This window comes from Camelina sativa, chromosome 19 (genome assembly GCF_000633955.1).
Source record: "Camelina sativa cultivar DH55 chromosome 19, Cs, whole genome shotgun sequence".
In the NCBI taxonomy this organism is placed as follows: domain Eukaryota; kingdom Viridiplantae; phylum Streptophyta; class Magnoliopsida; order Brassicales; family Brassicaceae; genus Camelina; species Camelina sativa.
Genome location: NC_025703.1, coordinates 10754642 through 10775229, shown reverse-complemented (window position 1 = coordinate 10775229; position 20588 = coordinate 10754642). Strand labels below are relative to the sequence as shown.

Genomic DNA, 20588 nt, shown 5'->3' with positions numbered 1-20588 from the left:
TTCTATGTACTTGGAGGACACGGTAAAGAGTTCACTGTTAGGGAAAGCAAATAAATATTTTAAGTAAATTTCCTAAACATGACAAAAGTGAATAAACTAGTAAGTATTTACTTAGCTAAGCTAATAAATGTTAAGCAATAAAAAAATCTTTCGAATATATTAAAAAAAAAAACTGAATAAGTATGTTTCTCCGACGGTGTCTCTGCTCCTCCTGCGCCGCCATGTCCCTCCGCCGTAGTCTCCTCGGGCTCCGCATCAAAACCAACTATACGTCTCTCTCAATCCGTAGATTTTCCTCCGTTTCCAACCACGTCGGCGACTTCAACATTCTCCGTAAAGACCTCATGAACCGTAAGCGCGAGACCTCTCATTCCTCAAATAGAAGACTTACCATTCCTCTTTGGTTGCTCTCTATATCAATGTCTNTACATATCTCTGGCCATTTCACTTACGGTAACCAATACCGCAAATAGAAGACTTACCATTCCTCTTTGGTTGCTCTCTATATCAATGTCTTCAATGATATACTTCCGATAGTCCCTCTCAAACAGATCCACGTCTTAGTAGGAATGACGATCTGATGAATTATGTTGAGAATCCTCCACCCTCCTCAAGGAGATCCCGATCTCCACCATTATAAACTATACAAGCCATCCATCAAATAAACAAGGTTCATTAGTTAATTGATTCTTGATAAGATGTAAATGTTATGTGGTATAACTGAATTTTTGATATATCAATCACGTGACACATTCATAGTGGTTATGATGTTGATAAAACAAATTTTGATTCATTTGGCTGAGAGATGAAAACATAAAAAAAATGTATATATATATATTTAAAAATTAATAAACAGATTAGAAACCTTTTGAAGGAAAGCAAAAAATCCAACATAAACTTCCTTTGCTCTCTCATACCAGCAAGTTCCTTTTCCTATCAACGATATACAATACCAGACATCATCAGAAAAGAAGTCTAACCAAAGCAAAGCTTCAAACATTACGTAAGTCATAACACATATCAAGTTTCGTACAAAACTAGGTACTATCCCGCGAAAAACCGCGGGTTGAATTTTTTTTATTGAAAATTTATAATCATTTATTTTGTTATTATATTATTTATAATGGTTTGTGATTAAAAATTTGTTACTTATATTATAATTTTGGTATTTTAAAAATATTTATTGAAAACCTGTCGATAAAACATTTGCATGTAATGAATAAAATTGTTTAAACTTTTGTCAATTAAACGAAATCCTTGTTATACTTGTGAAGTAAGTAAAAATATATAACTAACATGTAAAATAGAGCAACTAAATCTTATTTGTTAATTTCTTAAAGTATGAATTAGTTTTGATTCTAATAGATTTTTTTTTACTTTTTACAATTTATTTTATTTGATGTGTCCCCTATTTTTGTTTTTTTAATTAGGTATATTTATTTTAATTAATTAATTAATCTTAATTAAATTTTTTCTAATGGCAATTGAATGTAATTTGTTACATATTTTAAGGTTAGTTTTATATTTGTACTTCCCAATTAATATAGTACGACATAAGTCTTATGTCTTATAACACGAAATAAATTAAGAAAAAATTACTGAGATGTTATGGAAAAATTGGAATATTGCTGGTATATTATACATTTTCTAAAAATTACTCATATATTTAGTATTTGGGTGTAATTACAAATAACACCATGAGTTAATTTTTCATTTTTAATTCCAAAAATATTTTTAAAATTCACTAATTATTCCACGTCATTATTGACAGTTTTTTCTTTTGCCAAACATCAACAATTTTCAAAATAGAAAGGAAATGAATTGTTTCATTACAGTTCACAAACGGAAAAAAAAAAAAAAACTTTTTCTCTTGGCGACTCCGTCGAGAAACCCTAATTTCGGCCTCTCTCTCTCTCTCTCTCTCTCTCTCTCCCTCCCTCCCTCTCTCTCTCTCATCTTTGCTGTCGCGTTCCGTCTACACTCTTGTTCGTCTTTTCGTGTTCTCGTATGTGTCGAACTTTATTTTTGAGTGTTTTGACAATAACCCATGAGTTCAATCGTGTTTCCGGCTGATTGAGGGTTTTTATGGATGTTTTACGACTGTTTATCATTTGTTACGGTTGATTGTTGTCGTCGTTGATTTACATATGGTGGCTGATTTCTTAGATCTATTCGGTTTGGTGACTGAGTTGTTGTATGCTTTATGACTAATTTTTATTACATGACGGTTAAATTATAATACTTAAGAGAAACTGAAAGGTCTTGTAGATTCATATGACGGCTGAATTATAATGTTTGGTGGCTGACTTATAACTAAAAATAAATTAAAAGTGAACGTCTGATTTATATTACTTCACGGCTGAGTTATAATACTTCAGAGAAAACGAAAGGTCTCGTAGATTCATATGACGACTGAGTTATAATGATTCGTGGCTGACTTATAACAAGAAATAAAATTAAACGACTAAATTTATTACTTGACGGCTGAATTTTATTATTTGATGGCTGAGTTATAATACTTAAGGGAAAACGAAAGGTCTTTTAGATTCATATGAAGGTTGAGTTATAATGCTTGGTGACTGACTTATAACAAGAAATAAACTGAAAGTAAACGGTTGATTTATATTACTTCACGGCTGAGTTATAATATTTAAGAGAAACTGAAAGGCCTTGTAGATTCATATGACAGCTGAGTTAAAATTCTTCCGTGGCTGACTTATTAGGCGATTCAACCTTCCTCTTGATCCGTCCTTACCACTAATTTCGCTAGACTGTTTCACCGAAAACTCCACACAGAGACGTAGCTGATCGATTTTCCATATTCCTAAAAAACATTGCAATTGTCGATCATTAGAGATATAAACTGGTGGAATATCATGCGACATATGTTTCATAGCCTTGTTCGAGAACATGTAGCTCAGCTTTAGCTGATGGCTCAACATGTTCAATTCGTAGTCATCGATAACCAACTTCACAAGCTTGTCGAGCATTGTTTCCGCATCTATCTGCACAACTTTACACCCTTTCGTTGGTGTTAAAAAATATTTGTGTTTCTTTATCCAATTACCGGAACCGGATCCATGAACCAAAATTAAGAAGAATGAGAAAAATTAAGAAGTGAAGAACAAGGTAAAGAATATGTAAATCCTTCACTTTTCAACATGGTGAAGAACAAGAGTCAAAAAAAGAAGTTTTGTATATTCCTTAGAAGATGATGACATGGAATGATGTGTACGAAGTGGCAAGTCAGCCACCAAACGAACATGTAAATCAGCCTAATTAAATTAGCCATCAAACAAAATTATAAGTCAGTCGCAACATAAATACTATTACAGTATCTAAAAGTAAAAATAACGGCTGCCAAATTCAGCTGTTTAATGTTATAACACAACTGAAAATTTGTAACTCAGTCGTTTCGTTTAATAATTTGGTCGTAACTGCATGATATTCTAGTAATTAATCTTTTACTACTAATTCAGCCGTAAAATGGCCGAGTTTTCCAACAATCCAGCTCATTACGGCTGATTTATTACATTTAATCATAACTCAGCCATAACGACATCTCATAAGTAATCTGTTATTAATAACTCAACCAGCTAGAGAAAGTTAATTCAGCCGTGTCGAAGTATTAACTCAGCCAAATTTTTGACAACTCAACCATCGAGTAAAAGCTCAGCCATAATTACAGCTGAGTTATGCTCGTAACTCAGTCATTTTCTCATAAATCAGACAGATTTCATTACGTCAGCCGTAACTATAGACTGAGTTATGCTCATATCTCATAACTCAGTCATTTTTCTTAAATCAGCCGTAACATACACTAACTCATTCGTCATTGCCGATGTAGTGCTTTACGGCTGAATTATTTAATACACCTCAGCGATTTCTGACGTGGCAATGCGATTTTTCTGACGTAACAATGACATTTTTTGTAATTACATTTTTTCTATAACGTGAAACAAAGGCACGCTGGTTATAGAAAATATACATGATTTTGATAGTAATAAAAAAAGTTTTGTCTAGTTCTAGTAATATTAACTATGACACGTGAGTAAATCTTTCCATAAATTAAACATATTTTAAAAAAAAAAAAAAAAAAAAAAAAAAAAAAAACAAGAAACGTATTTTGCGTTTCCGTTATAGATTTTCTATGTACTTGGAGGACACGGTAAAGAGTTCACTGTTAGGGAAAGCAAATAAATATTTTAAGTAAATTTCCTAAACATGACAAAAGTGAATAAACTAGTAAGTATTTACTTAGCTAAGCTAATAAATGTTAAGCAATAAAAAAATCTTTCGAATATATATATATTTTTTAAACAGAATAAGTATGTTTCTCCGACGGTGTCTCTCCTCCTCCTCCGCCGCCATGTCCCTCCGCCGTAGTCTCGTCGGGCTCATCATCAACACCAACTATACGTCTCTCTCAATCCGTAGATTTTCCTCCGTTTCCGACCACGACGACTACTTCAACACTCTCCGTGAAGTCTTCATGAACCCTAAAGTCTTCATGAACGATAAGCGCGAGACCATCATTGATAAGCGTCCGATTTCTTTACGCTTCAGAGTGAGCTCACTGATCGAGCTTTGTCAACCGTACCAGGCGTCGTTGGTATCGCGTCTCGCTGTCTCGGAAAAGTATCGCACCTCGGATTCGGAGACCATCATAATTCGCGACGAAATCATCGGCGCTATGTGCGCCGCCAAAAAGTACAAGGAGGCAATTGATCTGTACAAGTTCTTCCGCAGCGAGTCTACACTTGCATCCTCCTCCTCTGATGTCTCCTTCAACCACATCATCAAAGCTCATATTGATGAAAACCGTGTAGATAAAGCACTCGGACTATGCAATCCCTTGTATGACGGCGTCGACACATGCAGGCTGTTGACTAAAGCCTTGGTCGACACCGGGAGGACCCTGGGAGCTCTGAGCTTTGTAAAGGCTAGGAAAGATCTCCGGGATTCGGTGGTATACAGCTATCTCATCCGGGGCTTCTTGGATCTAGGAAACCACGACAAGGCTTATGAATTATTTGATGAATTTAAGCAAAAGACCATTCATGATGATGCTCAGAACAGAAGAGCGGTCGTCGTGGATGCGACATTTGTGGATTACTGGCTCAAGCAAGGCGAGGAAGAGAAAGGTATGGAGATTTATAGGTCTCTTGTTGAAAGGGAAGGGGAGTTAGTGGTGTGTGCAGCGGCCACTGGGAATACCCTGTTGGAGGTCTTGTTAGACAGCGGTAAGCAAACAGAGGCTTGGGAGCTCTTCAACGCCATGATAGCCAATCCAGAGACCTTTGACAGAGAGACCTTTACGAAAATGGTGAATGCGTCTTTCAAGCTGGGCAAATTCAAGGAGGCCCTCGAGACTTTCAAGAGGCCCGAGTTGACGAGGTCTTCTCGGTGTTACTCTAACATCATAGCACAGTTGTGCGATCGCGGGATGATGTCTGAAGCGGAAGATTTGTTTTCGGAAATATGCTCCGACCAATACTTGTGCCCTGATGTTCCTACGTTTAGATCCATGATCAACGGTTATGCCAAGACTGGGAGATTCAACGAGGCTAGAAAGATGTTGGAAAAGATGGTCGATGCAACTCTCCTCAAATTTTCTGTTCACGAGGCCCAGTAGTTTCACGCTTATTATCGATCTCTCTACAAACGCTATTTTTGCATTTCCCCTTTTTTATGTGTTCAAGTTACATTTAGACTTATTCCCTTTAATTTATTTCCACTTATTGGTTTACTCGATATCTGAAACCTCAAGTCAAAAGATGGAGATTAATGAGATTGTCAAAGAAAAAGAAAGAAGGATGATGACGATGAGGAAACAAATTAATGATGCGTTTTGGTTTTTGCATGTGTAAATCTGATTTTTACACTTTTGTAATTATTTAACGCACGCATGAAAATCTACACTTATATACAGTATATAGGGCTTTGACTTGGAGTTATTTTCTACAGTATTTAATTTGGTACTTTGAAATGTGATGATGATCCCTTACCCTTATAATATATCGACAAGCGTGTTTATGTCTCCACTCTCCTTCAGACTCCAGTACTAGAGAAATCACTCAAATTTAATTTGGCATCACGAAAAGATTTTGGACCCAAGAAATCGCGAGATAGATCATAGATACATGACGTATCGTAATCGTAAGGTGGCATACTGCATGGGGGTGAAGATGCGGAAGGTTGTCAAAATTTGTTGGATGTATCGCTTTCATATACTTAAGACCATGCCAATATGCCACCATTTATTACATTGTACAGTTCCTTTTCGCTAAAACTTCCAAGATATCTTGCATCAAGAATAGCAAACTACAAGCCATGGGTTATGGTTTATTTTAGGGGTGGACATCTCTCGTTTATGGTTAGGTTTTGGCTTACTGGTCGGTTTACAGAAAAATAGATCATTTAAAAACCGTAAGTAGTTTTTTAGTTTTCTTTCAGTGTTTCAAAAACATTCATTCTAGTCAATTAACACAATTTGTGTTACACAAACATAATATTTTTATATAGTTACTACTTGCTAGTGACTTTTAACGAATTATTAGTGTGTCATTGACAAAATATAATAAAACCTAGCTCTTGGACAAATATTTTGAGTATTTTGCTTAAAAGGTTACTATATATGATTTCTCTCCATCTTCATTGGCTCCATCCTCCTGCCAAAACATTTGTCAAGCCAATGAAAAATTAATTCTCTTGTTCTTGTTACTGAATCCATAATCCAGAAGAGTATTTAATTTGCACAATCTAAAAGTAGTAGACACTTTGAAAATTTGACAGTTTTAATGAGCACACAACTTGCTAGATACAAAATACAAAAGGATTACAATTGTTATTTTTGTGAACATCCATATTGAAAATGAATCATACATAAAAGGAGACTAACATATATATTTATTATACAAAGTTGGATGTTCTAAAATTAGTAATTGACGCGACATTGTGTTAATCAGTTGAGTAAATTATAACGCATATAAACCTTACCAAATTGATTTTGAAAAAGTGTTGTATGTGTTAGTGAGTCGATAATATTTGACATGTGTAAAACTAAATATTTGCTATCACAAAAATGAGAGAATCAAAATAAGTAAATAATTCTAGTTTGATTAAATTTTTATTGGTGGATAAATTGGTAGTGTGTTCTATATTATTTTATATTTACACTAAAAATTAACTCGTGGTATACCACGGAACAATTTTTGTTTAACACAATTTTAACTAAATCAGTTTGATTCAACATTTTTTATATTAGCATTGCTAAAAATATAGTAAGATGGGGATTTAACGCATATTGAAGTATCATGTTAATGACATTTTAATTTTTCTTAATATTGATTCAAACTTATCACATCATACAATATAACTCATTTATGTTATTTTAGACTTTAATATGTTTAAATATTCATTATTTAAAACTTTTTATTAAGTTTAAATATTTATTATTTAAAACTTTTTATTAAGTTTAAATATATCAACTTTTAAACACATTAATTGTTATAATAAAGCTACATCAAAAAGTGAACCTATCAACATATCTTATCTTTTTCTTTCTCCCATATTCAACATATCTTATCTTTTACATAAAAATATTTTTTGTTGAATTTTATAACTTTATATAATACAATAAACTTTAAATAATTTATTTTGAAAAAAAAATTAAAATATTAAAGCTTGATATAAAAGTTAGAAACTAAAAACACTCTAAATTGATTTGGTATAGCAATGTCAATAATATGTCACTATAATATGAAAGAATTTCAAGAAACCAAGTATATTAAAACAAAAAGTATAACTCATTATATAATAACTCGCTTTTTAAAAGCCAAATTTACAAAATTATTTTTTATAATAACATTCAAGTCATGATGTAGAATATATATTGTTGAAATAACTTCACATACATAAACTAATACAACATATTAATATTTTATTTTAAAATATAAAATATACAAAATTTTGTATAAAATAAAATTTAACCAGTAATATAGCATGAGTACTTATCTAGAATCATTAACAATATAAAACTTACAAAACAGATGTTTTTTTTTCAAACCATCATATTTAGAATATGGTTTTATTGCATAATGTTTTATCTAAAAAAAATTAAAAACAATCATATATATTATATTTTATATAAAAATTACAATATAATTAAAATTAATTTTAACCCGTGCTTTAGCACGGATCTTAATCTAATATTGATGTAAATGTTAATTGTAAGGTTCGTTAGTTAATTGATTCTTGATGTAAGTGTTAATGTGGTATATACGTATGTGAATAACTGAATTTTTGATATATCAATCACGTGACATAGTCATAGTGTTTATGATATTGATAAGACAAAATTTGATTCATATGGCTGATAGAAGAGAACAGAAAAAAAAAACAAGAAACGTTTGTTTAAATTAAAATGATAGAGGCTGCAGCCAGCCCATGCGATTATTTAATTTGACACAAATCACCATTGCCACAGATAATCAACACACTCCTTTTAAATTGTTCCTGAATATACACTACACAAAAGACAAGAAACAGATATCTATAATACTCCCTCTGTTTCATAATATAGGATGGTTTAGAGGTTTTTGTTTGTTTTATAATATAAGATGTTTTCAATTTTTGAGGCAACTTTTAGACTACTTTTATATTTTTTTATTATTTATTTTATGCCGATTTATTAAAAGTAAACATTTCTTATTATGCGTGCTTTGGCTAAAACATCTTATATTTTGAAAAGGAGGAAGTAAGAGTTTAGTAAAGTAAATTAGGATAACATGAGTGAGCGTACATAATCACTAAGTAAGGTTAATACGACGTCGTTACCATCACGTTAAAATCAACGCCGAAAACGATCGATCTCTCGTTGAACAACGACCATGACCATTTCCATTTCTCTTTGAAGAAGACTCTCTCTCTCTCTGGATCCTCAAAATCCCTAATTCCTTCATCCTTCTCATGGATTCTCAATCGTTTTCGCATCAATTGGGTTGCATCGGATCCCCGATTGGATTTGATGAATCAGTCGTGGAGACGCGACTGACTGGCTCAGACTCTGGTCCAGGAGCTTGGACTTTGATTATGTAACATAGAGATGAGATCAACAATTCATCGGGTACTTGACATTTTTGAGCTTTGGGGTTTCTCTTTTGAAATGGGTCTTTTAGTTTATGGCTTGATTTTGAAAAAATTGTTACGTCTTTGGCTGCTGTTGGGGAAAAAAGCTGGAAAAACTACATTGAGCTAGGTAGAAGAAACTGATGAATTTAGGAGTCATTATAACTTGGTTCCTATGATGATTAAAACAAGTCTGATAATTCTGGTCGATACTCAAAACTTGGTTGCATTTGGTTTATAGTTGTAGGTAGGTAGATGTGTTTTGGAGCTTTCAGCCTGATTATTTTGGGTCTCTCTCTACTCAGAACATTGTGATTAAGCTGATTGCGTTTTCTTTTCTGTGGTTGCATCTTCTGGAACCACTCGGTCCCTGACTGATATTGCAGATGCACCTGCTCAACCAAAACCAGTCCTTTTCCGTGTACCACTTCAAGTTCTGTGACATCATTATCTCAAAGGTCAACTTGTAGTAGTCCTATTCGAAGCTACTACTAAATTCAGATTTTTGAAGAAGAAGAAGATTCAGAGAGGGTCAGTTATGTGTTGAACGTAAACCAAAGGAAGAGAATCTGGAGATCTGTGGATATATTCAAAACGGCCTTTGAATGCTTGATCTTGAGATGATTTGTTAACCCGAAACTGTTGTTACTCTCTAGTACACATTAGTAAAGAGTTCCATCTACATTGCCATTTATTGATTAGAGTTGGAAATCCGTAATTTTTTTTCCTGAATGTACCAGCGAGCGAGTACTGCACCATGCAGACCTGCATTACATATCATTTCGTGTATAACATACATGTTCTTAATCCCAATATGTTCCTCCAGCATCTTTGGAGCTCTCTAGGTTTCTGCACTTGAGGTTAGGCAACTGTCCAGAGAGGGAGGAGTTGGGTTGATAAGTTGTTTGCATCTGTCGATGGCGTAGATTATGCAGGTCTTTTGGTTTTAGGAAACTTCTGATGACACTTTAGATACTAATTTTCGAGAGTTGAGCTTTGTTGCTTCAATTCCAACTGCACCTAGGTTCTGTCTTCAAAGAGTCTTTTTTGCTTTCTCCAGAATTGATTACAGGGTACTTTCCTTGAGCCTCTATCCTGAGCTGCAAATGTCGCTATAGCTATACCTGGCTCAGTTTCAACTTTTTTTTTTAAGCTAAATGCTTAGTTCTTCTCTCTGTTTCTATATAGTTCTTCTAGCCTCTATTGCTGCTTTAGGCTTATGATTTTCACTGATTAATGTGTTTCTACATGTTTGTAAATTCTCCCTATTCGAAGATAAATGAACAAACAAACAATTTATAAGAGCTTGTCGTATCTTTTTCCATGGAAGATAAATGAATCAGACTGTCTTGATTGGTCTTGTTGCGACAAATATAGGAACAAAAATTCCAGACAATTAATGTTGTTATAACTCAACACTTATTGCTGCCTGATTAGAGTGAATCCACAGAGTATACTACAGTACAGTATATGATATCTCAAGTTGCTCGTGCAGCCTTCTCTCAACTTCTATATGCATTTGTACAGCATCACGGCATTTTAATCACAATAGCAGAAATGCAAAGATGCCATCAGCTCTTTAGTATAGAAGAAATGCAAACGGGAATCTCATACATTGTCAAGAAACGTAAAGATCTACAAATAGCTTTTGGAATATTGATTAGCAGTCGAAATTCTGCAGAACAAAAGTGATATGCACTTGCAAGTACCAAGTAGTGCAACCTAATTAAAACAAAAGAGATCAAGTTTTCTCTACTTTAATCAGGGACAAAATAGTGCAACCTCATAAACAAAAGAGATCAAGTTTTCTCTACTTCAACGACAAAATAGTGCAACCCCATTAAAGAAAAGAGAGTCAAGTTTTCTCGTCTACTTTAATGACAAAATAGTGCAACCCCAGTAAATAAAAGAGAGTCGAGGTTATAAGGAAAAAAAAAAGCGCATAACTGGAGCATCTTTGCTTCAGAGTTGCTCTGTTGTCTCCCCATCTCCATTGACCCCTTCCTCCTGCCAAAAAAAATTGTCAATTCTCATAATATTGTTCCTGAATCAAAAACAATCCAGAAGAGTATGGCAAAATATGTAAGTAGTAGAGACACAACTTACTTTGAAAAATTCACAGTTGTACCGAGCACACAGCTTGCTCAAGTATGCGCGCTTGTCTTGACAGAGGTACTTGTCAATAATCTCTTTGTACCTGGCAGGAGAAACCGTCGACAAAGAATTACACAAGTAGTGCAACGGATCTTTAATGTCTGTGAGAGGATCCATTCTTCTCTTGGCAGCAGCGAATCTCTGTGAGAGTTCCTGTTCATTGTTTGACACAAGTTGGAGTATACTATCCAGCATCTCCCCACAGAGCTCATCTGTTGATCGATCCAGAAGAGCTTGAGATTGAAAAATCAGTCTCGTGGAAGCAGCTGTGGTTAGTATGATCTCGTTGGTCTCAGTGATCAGCTTCAGACTAGGAGCCCAGCTTTCCATCAGAAAATCAATGAAGGCACCAGGACGAACGGAATTGACTGAGTCCTCAAGTCGATCAGTTCCGTGGAAGGCCAAGAAACGAGACATCGAGATCACTGTAGTCCAGTTTCTGTATAACCTCCCTGAGCACATGGAAGCCGTGGTCCTCAGTGATGGGACATGAAACCAGATCTTCAAACATATCCAGAAGATGAATCAATCTCTCTTCATCGCTGATTCCACAAAACAACAGAATCTGGTAGATGGATCTCAGTATATATGGATTATACTGGGATTTTCGAAAAGCCACATACAAATTGACCAAAGCTTCACCATGACCGCTGCTGCAATCATTATCCTTGAACAATTCCTCCAGACATATGCAGGCATATGATTGGACTCCCATAGATTGATCATTGAGCAGTTTAAATGATGCAGATACGATGCCTCCTCTCCAAGATGTAGTGACACGCCCTTGATGGGCAGCAGAGGCTAGAAAGCACAATGCCGATGCCTTCACCACCATTGGAGAATCATCCCTATGCAAGAGAGGTAAGATCCACATCATTGTGAAACCTTTGGCATCCACGAGCACCACACTAGAACACCTTACCATACTTGCAGCAAGCTTAACTCCAGCTTCTACTTCCATCCAATCCCTTGAATCAAGCAGGTTAACCACCTCTTTCAAGGAAATCACTCTAGCCTTTTCACAGCTTGTGAAGATTTGTTCAAAGAGATTGTAGGCTTTTCTTCTGCTCTCTGAATCTGTTTCCCAGCTAATAAATCTTCTGTAGTCAGTCTCAAACAATTCCTCATCTTCAGACTCCATTAGTAGAGTAGGTACTACCACACAATTGATGATCTTCGACACTGAGCCCTCCTCCTCAAGCAGACTTGGATCACAGCTGATGAGATCCATAAAGCTCTTAGTTTCCTTTGCCAGAAACTCACAAGGAACGTCCAGCAGATTCTTGAAGAGTAGGTAATCCTTGTCGTCTTCTTCATCAGAGGGGTAGTAAGACATTCTTCTTCTACTGTCTGTCATTTGAGTCTGCAGAAAGAAAGAAGTAAAGAAAACGAAGGTGAGAACTCTGGATCTATATGTGTCTAAAGCAATTCAACAAACAACAACACCAAAAAAAAACAACAACTTTAAAGCTTACCGGTGAAATGGAGAAACTCTGAATGCACGCTCCTCTTCTTCTGCTCTCTGAAGATAGCCGACGATGATCCGCTCCTCTGGTCGCTCCGAGGACCGGCGGTGGAAAGAGAGTGAGCCCTCTTGGGCTTTGCAAAACCTTCAAAAAAAGCAACATTAAAATCTAAAATCTACTGGACCGAAGCCCAATTACTAAACAATTTTTTGATCATTCAGTTTAGATTAAAAATTACTTACCTTAGTACGCGTTAATGCTTGTCGTCCACAGTAGAGAATCCGCTGAAAGAAAGAAAGACAAAAAAAAATAGTCAGATTTTTTGGTTAAGAAACATGGATTTCCACTAAGAAAGTAATCGTTTTTGCTATAAAAAAATCAACAACAGCAAAAAGTTCATGGATTTTTAAATAAGTTTGAAAAAAGTCTTCCTTTTCACTAAGAGAGTAATCGATTTCACTAAAAAAAACCTTCAAAAAGAAAAAAAGATACGTTTTTCCAAGTCTCAACCAAAAACAAAACAAAAACTATGGTTTTTAGTAAATAAGCAAACAAAAAAACAAGAAAGATCAAAGTTTTTATACCTTCATCATCATGGTGTGAAAAGAGAGACGAACAACAACAAAAAAAAAAGGTGACTTGAACAACAAAAGTAAATGTGTGTGTGTTTTGTTTTTGGGTTTATATGAGAAAGTAGATAGTGAACGAGAGGGGTATAAAAAGGTATATTGATCACAACATGGCATAAGACCACTTAAAAAGGATTGTACATAAAAAATCAACAACAAACAAATTTCATGGATTTTTAAAATAAGTTTCAAAAAAGTCTTCCTTTTCACTAAGAAAGTAATCGATTTCAGTAAAAAAAAACCTTCAAAAAGGAAAAAAGATAAGTTTTTCCAAGCCTCAACCAAAAACAAAACAAAAACTATGGTTTTTGTATTCTTCTTTTCCAACGGTTTTTAGTAAATAACCAAACAAAAACAAAAAAAAATCAAAGTTTTATACCAAAGAAAAGTTCATATCTTGGAGAGAAAACAAAAAAAAGTCGGAACATATAATCTCACCAAGATTTGTGTTTACATGTGATACATTTTAACTAAAAAACACACACACAAAGTAATAGAGAACCCACTACTAACCTTCATCATCATGGTCGGTGTGAAAAGAGAGAAGAACAACAACAAATAAAGGTGACCGAGAGAGATATGAACAACAAAAGAAAAGGTGTGTGTGTTTTTTTTGGGTTTATATGAGCTAGTGAACGAGAGTAAGAGTAATAGTCTAGGCTTTAATGCTGAAAACAAAACGATAGGGGTAAACAAGGTATTGCCAAAACATGACATAAAAAGGGTCCGAAGTCGTCCGCCGGTTGCACCGAGAGAGGTTCTGAGATTGTACATTTGACATATGGACCACTTAAAAATGTCGTGGTAATGTATGTTTTCTCGTGGATTTTTTTTTCCTTTTTCTTTTTCTTTTTTAAGCATATATTGTTTTATATGATAAACCTACTAATAACAAGACACACAACATGAGTAGTAACACACTAAAATATTTGTAGACTACCTTAAAAGTTTCATGTATGTGTGTTGTGTCAATCCTTACAAATGCAATTAATGATTACAACTTTGGTGTTGATTTATTTAATGCAACTGTATGTTAAGTTAAATAGTAGCTAGTACAAATTTTGTAATTGATACATACATAAATTGGTTTGTCTATAGAGTTTGGATATGTTACATACATATAGGGGTAGGGGTGTTAATAGAGCTGGCCTGGCCCGGTCTAGTTCGAAACCCGTAAAGCCCGCATATATTTGAGTCTGGTCCAGTCCGGCCCGAAATATTTTTGTGCCTATATTTAAAGTCCAGGTCCAGCCTTAACAGGACTACAGGGCTTTTCGAGCTTTCCTGGCTTTATATAATAGATCAAAAATTTAAACTCATAAGTTTTAAAAAACAATATTTAAAGGTGCACCGTAAAACAAATCACTCAAATTTTTAATAACTCATCTATATTCACTAAAATCAACTTAACTTAAAAGAAAAAAAAAAACTAAATAAAATTTTACACTTTAATCAAATAAAACAATATATAATTCATATAAAATATCATAGATTAAATTTTTAAAAGTATTAAATAAGATTATTAAGTAAATATGAAAACTAGAATTAGAGTTTTAAACTTTATTTACAATAAATCATTAAACAAATATTTCAATCAAATAAATATATTAACGAAAAAATATAAATATATTTGTTCAAAAGTTCTTCGGGTTGGCCCGAAAAACTCTATAGCCCGAAAGACTTGATTATTTTTGGACATATATATTTAAGCCCAGACCCGATATTTTCAGGTCGGATCGGGCCAGCCCGCGAGCTTTGGTCCTAATTGACATGCTTACGTACATAAATATATGTGATTAGAGCAGATGGATAATTAACTATCATGAAAATAAATACTAATAATTGGATTAATTTAGGAAAGAGTAAGCTTTAAAAGGTGAATTAGTTCAGGAACAGAAAAAACTCACATAGTAGAAACAGTTCTTAAATATTACCAATGTTATATTTCTATTAATTTATAAAGAAGAAAAAAGATAATAGCATATATCATACAACAAGGAACTCGATCGATAATGTGATAAACATTCATTCATTTTAGCTTCACTGCTCCAAAAAACAAAAGGGTAAAAAGGTCATTGATCTCGTAACGCGTATATGTAAGAAAATGAGAGAAAACATGTACGGAGTTCTAACGCCGCTCTTGTCGCACTGATAGGGGGTCTGAGATAAAGCCAAAAACAGCTTTTAAATTTCTTCATATTATCTTTTTTACTTTCAAATGTAAAGTTTTTCTTTTTAATTAATGCTTAAGACTTTTGGTTTATCAAATTATTAACGACAACAACCAAACTCTAAAAAATCAAATTTGGACGTAAATCTCGAATGCATGGCATGGCGCATATGTGCGTGGATGTGTTTAATTTGTTCTTATTGTATATAAAGAATGAGAGAAGTGATAAGTGTGACTTTGTGGCATATTAGCCTATTTGACATTTTCATACATGAAGCTGTGCGTACGTGGCGACGACCTTAGCTTTTTAGTTGTAGTTTGTAAATAAGAAGATATTAATATTTTAGAGAAAAAGAAAGAAAATACAGTAGTAGTACGAGATAAAGAGAATCTCATCATTACATCGTTGGGATTATATTTTCTCTCCTCAATTGCAGCTTGTAGCTGTAGGTTTACAGAGCAACAAAGGAACGTGACCTCTGTTCCAAATGTTTCAATACTTTTTAAGGGATTGCAAAAAAAATAGAAAAACAATTATTAGTAAATCGTTAAAGACATGAATATATTTAGTTACGTTAAAACCACCACCCAGAAAATAAATAAAAAGAATCCTTAAATTAAGTTCTTAAAACATATCAGATTATATCTTCACATTAACGGTCAAATGTGTGAGGATCATGCAATTATAAGAATTTATCCAAAAAAAAGAAAAAAGGGAATATACATTTGTAACTGTGTAAGAACAAAGTACTGTATATATAGAGAGAGAGAGGAAATAAAAATAAAATATTCAGGATTTTTTGTGGTGTGGAGGAAAAGTCAGTATAGTGAGGGATTGTTGTGAATTGGTTTTTGCTTGATGATTAAAATAGAGATTGTATATTTTTTTGGAAGACGAGAAATTCAAATATATAATGTAACTAAATTAAAATAGCGATTATGTTGTTTTGATATTATCTCTATTTTGTGTACAATGAATAGGGTATCAAGTTGTGAATTTAATTATTACTCTACAGTCTTGGGATTGTTGTGAATAGTTTGTTTTACTCTTAGCTTTATTGTTGTAGGGAAGAGTCTTGGGATCGTCCATAATAGTGAATTGGTGTTTGCTACTATATGATTGGGGTGGAAAACGATAAGAGTAAAATAATAATACTCTCTAGAGTAATGTTGTAATAATAATACTCTCTAGAGTAATGTTGTAATAATAATACTAAGTATGTACAGATATTGTTTCGCTAATTATCGAACAAGAACAAAAACCAATACTATATAAGAGAGAGGAAAGAAATTAAACTTAAAAATATTCAGGAAATAAATTAATTAAAAATGAGTAGTAGCTAAACACCAATTCACACAAATTATTTTTAGACTACCTTAAAAGTTGATGTATGTGTGTTGTGTCAATCCTAACAAGTTACAAATGCAATTAATGATTCAAACTTTGGTGTTTATTTAATGCGACTGTATGTTAAATTAAATAGTAGTACAAATTTTGTAATGATCAGTTGATACTATTCAAGATGATCAACCACATATAGTCATATACTAATACTACGTGTATATACCATTATGTCTTTTTTTTTCTTTTAAAAAACGATTTTTGAATATGGAGATTACATTACATAAAATAGCCTTTTAAAATATACAATGGTAAATTAAAATCCTTATATTAGTTTATCAAAAAAAAAATTATTCTACGTTTTATATGAATATTATTATATTGGATAATGGAAAAAGCAATAGTTACTAAGCAAAAAGCAATAGTCGAATGCATGGCATGGTGGCGCATGTGTGCGTGGGATGTGTTTAATTTGTTCTTATTGTATAAAGAACGAGAGAAGTGACAACTGGCTTTGTGGATTCTCCTTTATAGGAAAGACCAAGAAAGACAGGTGCAAATTAGCATTTGACACTATTATCTCCCATTCTCCAATTACATTGCAGTTGTGTGTCGTGTAGTGTTGTCCCTTATTTTTCCCATTGGTTAAGAACAATCTGGCCATCGTTACATAAGACCAAAAAAAGTCAAGTTAAAGTGGGTTTTGCAAATTAAATGAAGCTTTATCGTTACTCACTTTTTTTTTTAATGAGGGATTTCCATATTAAATGATTATAAAACTGATTACAATGGATATAATTTCTACGCGGTGGACTTATTCAAAATGTTGGTAAATGTTATTTTAATTAAAAGAAAAATAAGATAATAATACGATAAAGAGAATCTCATCATAGCATCATTGGGATTGTGTTTCTTTCCTGAGCTGAGGGCTTTGCAGTTTACCATTTCTTACAGAGCAGAGAGTAGGCATGTGACTTTGTTCCAAGGTTTGTTACTACAGTAGTAGAAGTAGTAGTATTATATTTTTAATTGAACGTACAAGCTTGAGTTTCGAATTTCAAATAGAAACAACTAAAATCGTTAGAAACATAGTGACATATATATCACGTTAAACCCACCCCAAAGAAACAAAAAAAAAGAAAAGAAAAATGAATCTTTAAATAAAAGTAAAACATATCAGATACATATATACTTTCACATAAATCAGTCATAAAAATAAAAGTTAAATTTGTTTTTAGGGGATATGCATGCATTTGTACTTGTGTCAGAACAAAATAGTACTAGTAGATAAGAGAGAAGAAAGAAATTAATGAAAAATATTATTGTGTGTGGGTAAAAAAACTAATAGGGTGGGTTTAGCTGTTTAGGGGTAGTGCTGAAGAGAGAGAGAGAGTATGACAAAAACAAATTGGAGAAGGGACAGAGAGTCTGAAGAGAGAGAATATGGGTAAAAAACAAAATTGGAGAGGGGAGAAGTAATCTGTAGAAAGTAATAGTATAGTACTTGTGATTTTGTGTTTCTTTTTGTTTTTGATACTCCATAGATAGTTTTGTGGGGTATAAAAATCCTATTGGAAGGAATAAAGAAATGAACAAGGAATGAATATTGGTAAGAGAGATGGGGAGAAAGAAACTGAGGCCGGCCAAAACCCAAAAGAGAAGGAACATAAAACATTGGAATAAATCGATTGATATCTCTAGGGATGTGACAGCTAAGTGGTTACTAAAATTACATATATGTCTATCATAGCATTCAAGGAAACATTTATGTGAGGGTCTATACTATATTTTAGTAGTATTATAGAGCAAGGAAAGAAACAAAGCTTTATGAAGATTGGTGGATAACTATAAAGTAATATAATAATAATAAAAAAAATTCTCTTATACTATATGTGACACATAGAACAAACAAATTGGACTGATGCCTCTAGGGATGTGACACAACTCATATGATAATAGTGTTAGGAGAAAATGAGGAGAAACGGAGGCCGAAAGAACAAAAACATTGGATTTCATTTGATGCGTTTAAGGGATGTGACACAACTTATATGTGTATATGTATCAAAAAAAAAGTTAATGAATTGGTGTTTTTGCTTTATAATTGGGGGAAAAAATTCTAGTATTAGTAGAGTAAAATAATAATTATTTATTAGCAAAGTACTACTACACTACTAGTAATTACTAATTAGTAAGTAGTAGTAATTATTGTTTCGCTGCTAATCATCTCATCATCGAACGAACAAGGCGCCAATTTCCAAATCCCTAATCATCGCTGCATCATCGGATCTCCTTTCAACTGGGTTCCATATGCTCGCCTGGCGTTCGATTCATCGGAGACTGCGACGTGGAGGTCGAGCCAGTGTCGCCGTCTCAGATTCCAGACGGGACCTTGGACCAGGTGTTTCGACAGCCCTGTTCTCTCCATTCGAGCAATTTTATTAGAAGCGTCCTGATGAATCACGTAGAAGAGTTCTCTGCTCCTGAAGATTTTTCCCGGCGGGTAAATTACACTTAAAAGCTTTGCTCTTACTTTAGCTTTTGGAATTGATTTTCAAATCCAAGCACTGTTTACCTCTCCGATGATTTGATTTGATTTGATTTTGTTTTAGCCTCATCCCTCTTTGGGTTTTTTGTGTTCGAATTTCATTTGATTTGCTTTGGAAAACTTAGGCTTTCTTCGATTGGAGATACATTTTGATATTGAAACGTCTTCCTCCCTAGCCTTGTTATCGATGAATCAACTAGAAACTGATGAATTTTTAGGATCAAAACACAGTCTGTGTCCTGAGAGCTCTACCCAGTTGCATATAATCAGGATCAGATACTGAAAACTTGCTTGCATTTCATTTTTTTTTTTACTATGCTTGTTGTTGGATGTGTTTTGGATCTTGATAATTTGGGGTTATACTGACACATTTACATATCTTTCCAATGCCACTCTAGGAACAAATTTGGCAGCAGAGGGGGGAGTTCTAAATGCGACAAAAGAGGGCAACCACAATTAAAGGTTTCCAAAAGGCCACTCTAGGAACAAGTTCTAAATGTTCCTGTCTCCACTATTCTGAGTGTGTTGTCAAAATTCCTTTTTCCGCTTGTAGGTATGGATATCCGCACAAAACATGCATATTTCTTCACCCTTTACTCATCTCTACTTTGAATGGCTAAAATTTACTGTCTGGGTCTGGGTGATAGGTCTTAGTTTTTATATACAAGTCATAGAGGTTTATGATTAGTTCTAACGAATCAAGGATTCTCTCTCTTGTTCAAGCTGTGTAAATAGAACTGTGCTCTCTAGTAATCGGGTCTTTTGTTATCGACATGGTCAGGTTCACTGGTCAGTGCACCCGGTATACATGCAGTGTGTTTTGATTTGATGAGTTCAAGGCTGGTAACATTGTGAAAGCAGACAAGACATTAGAGCTGTGGAAGAAAGGCGAGAATGCAACCCATTAAACTCATCCTCTGAAGTTCAGAGTTTCCGCGGAGATCAGACGCATCTAAGCTCTCTCTTTCACACCTCTCTATCCCCAAATTGCAAGTCTGAATAATCGCTAATCTCACCAAGATATGTTTCTATGCGCAATACAGCATTGTAATATGTTTGTTACTAGTTGTTCTTTACAAGAGTATAGCCATTGTTTTGGAAGTTTTTTTTAAAGAAAAGGTTCAGTTTGGTCTAACTAACAGAGTAGTCGCAA

General features: G+C 33.9%; 2 protein-coding genes and 2 long non-coding RNA genes across 4 annotated transcripts; 3 read left to right on the top strand and 1 right to left on the bottom strand.

Moving 5' to 3' along the window:
• LOC104767678 (pentatricopeptide repeat-containing protein At3g60960, mitochondrial-like) lies at positions 4331-5635 on the top strand. The gene has a single exon (XM_010491668.1). The coding sequence runs from the start codon at positions 4331-4333 to the stop codon at positions 5633-5635; it is 1305 nt and encodes a 434-aa protein (XP_010489970.1).
• LOC104765929 lies at positions 8854-10378 on the top strand. Its single transcript, XR_763939.2, has 2 exons — positions 8854-9127; positions 9516-10378. It is a non-coding gene; the product is annotated as an uncharacterized LOC104765929 (long non-coding RNA).
• Positions 10856-13903, bottom strand: LOC104767677. The gene is made up of 5 exons (XM_010491667.2): positions 13892-13903; positions 12992-13033; positions 12759-12893; positions 11236-12646; positions 10856-11136 (listed from the first exon to the last, which is right to left on the bottom strand). Exons 1-4 carry the CDS (start codon positions 13901-13903, stop codon positions 11669-11671), a joined length of 1167 nt encoding a protein of 388 aa, XP_010489969.1. The 3' UTR covers positions 10856-11136; positions 11236-11668.
• Positions 19104-20562, top strand: LOC104765928. The gene is made up of 3 exons (XR_763938.2): positions 19104-19390; positions 19834-19988; positions 20217-20562. It is a non-coding gene; the product is annotated as an uncharacterized LOC104765928 (long non-coding RNA).

What these genes read in the sequence shown, in the direction of transcription:
- LOC104767678 (XM_010491668.1), top strand. Translation starts at nt 4,331, where the DNA reads ATGTTTCTCCGACGGTGTCTCTCCTCCTCCTCCGCCGCCATGTCCCTC.
- LOC104767677 (XM_010491667.2), bottom strand. An exon ending in AAGCATTAACGCGTACTAAG is followed by an intron (nt 12,894 to 12,991) that starts GTAAGTAATTTT and finishes CTTTTTTTGAAG; the next exon opens with GTTTTGCAAAGCCCAAGAGG. An exon ending in AGAGTTTCTCCATTTCACCG is followed by an intron (nt 12,647 to 12,758) that starts GTAAGCTTTAAA and finishes TTCTTTCTGCAG; the next exon opens with ACTCAAATGACAGACAGTAG.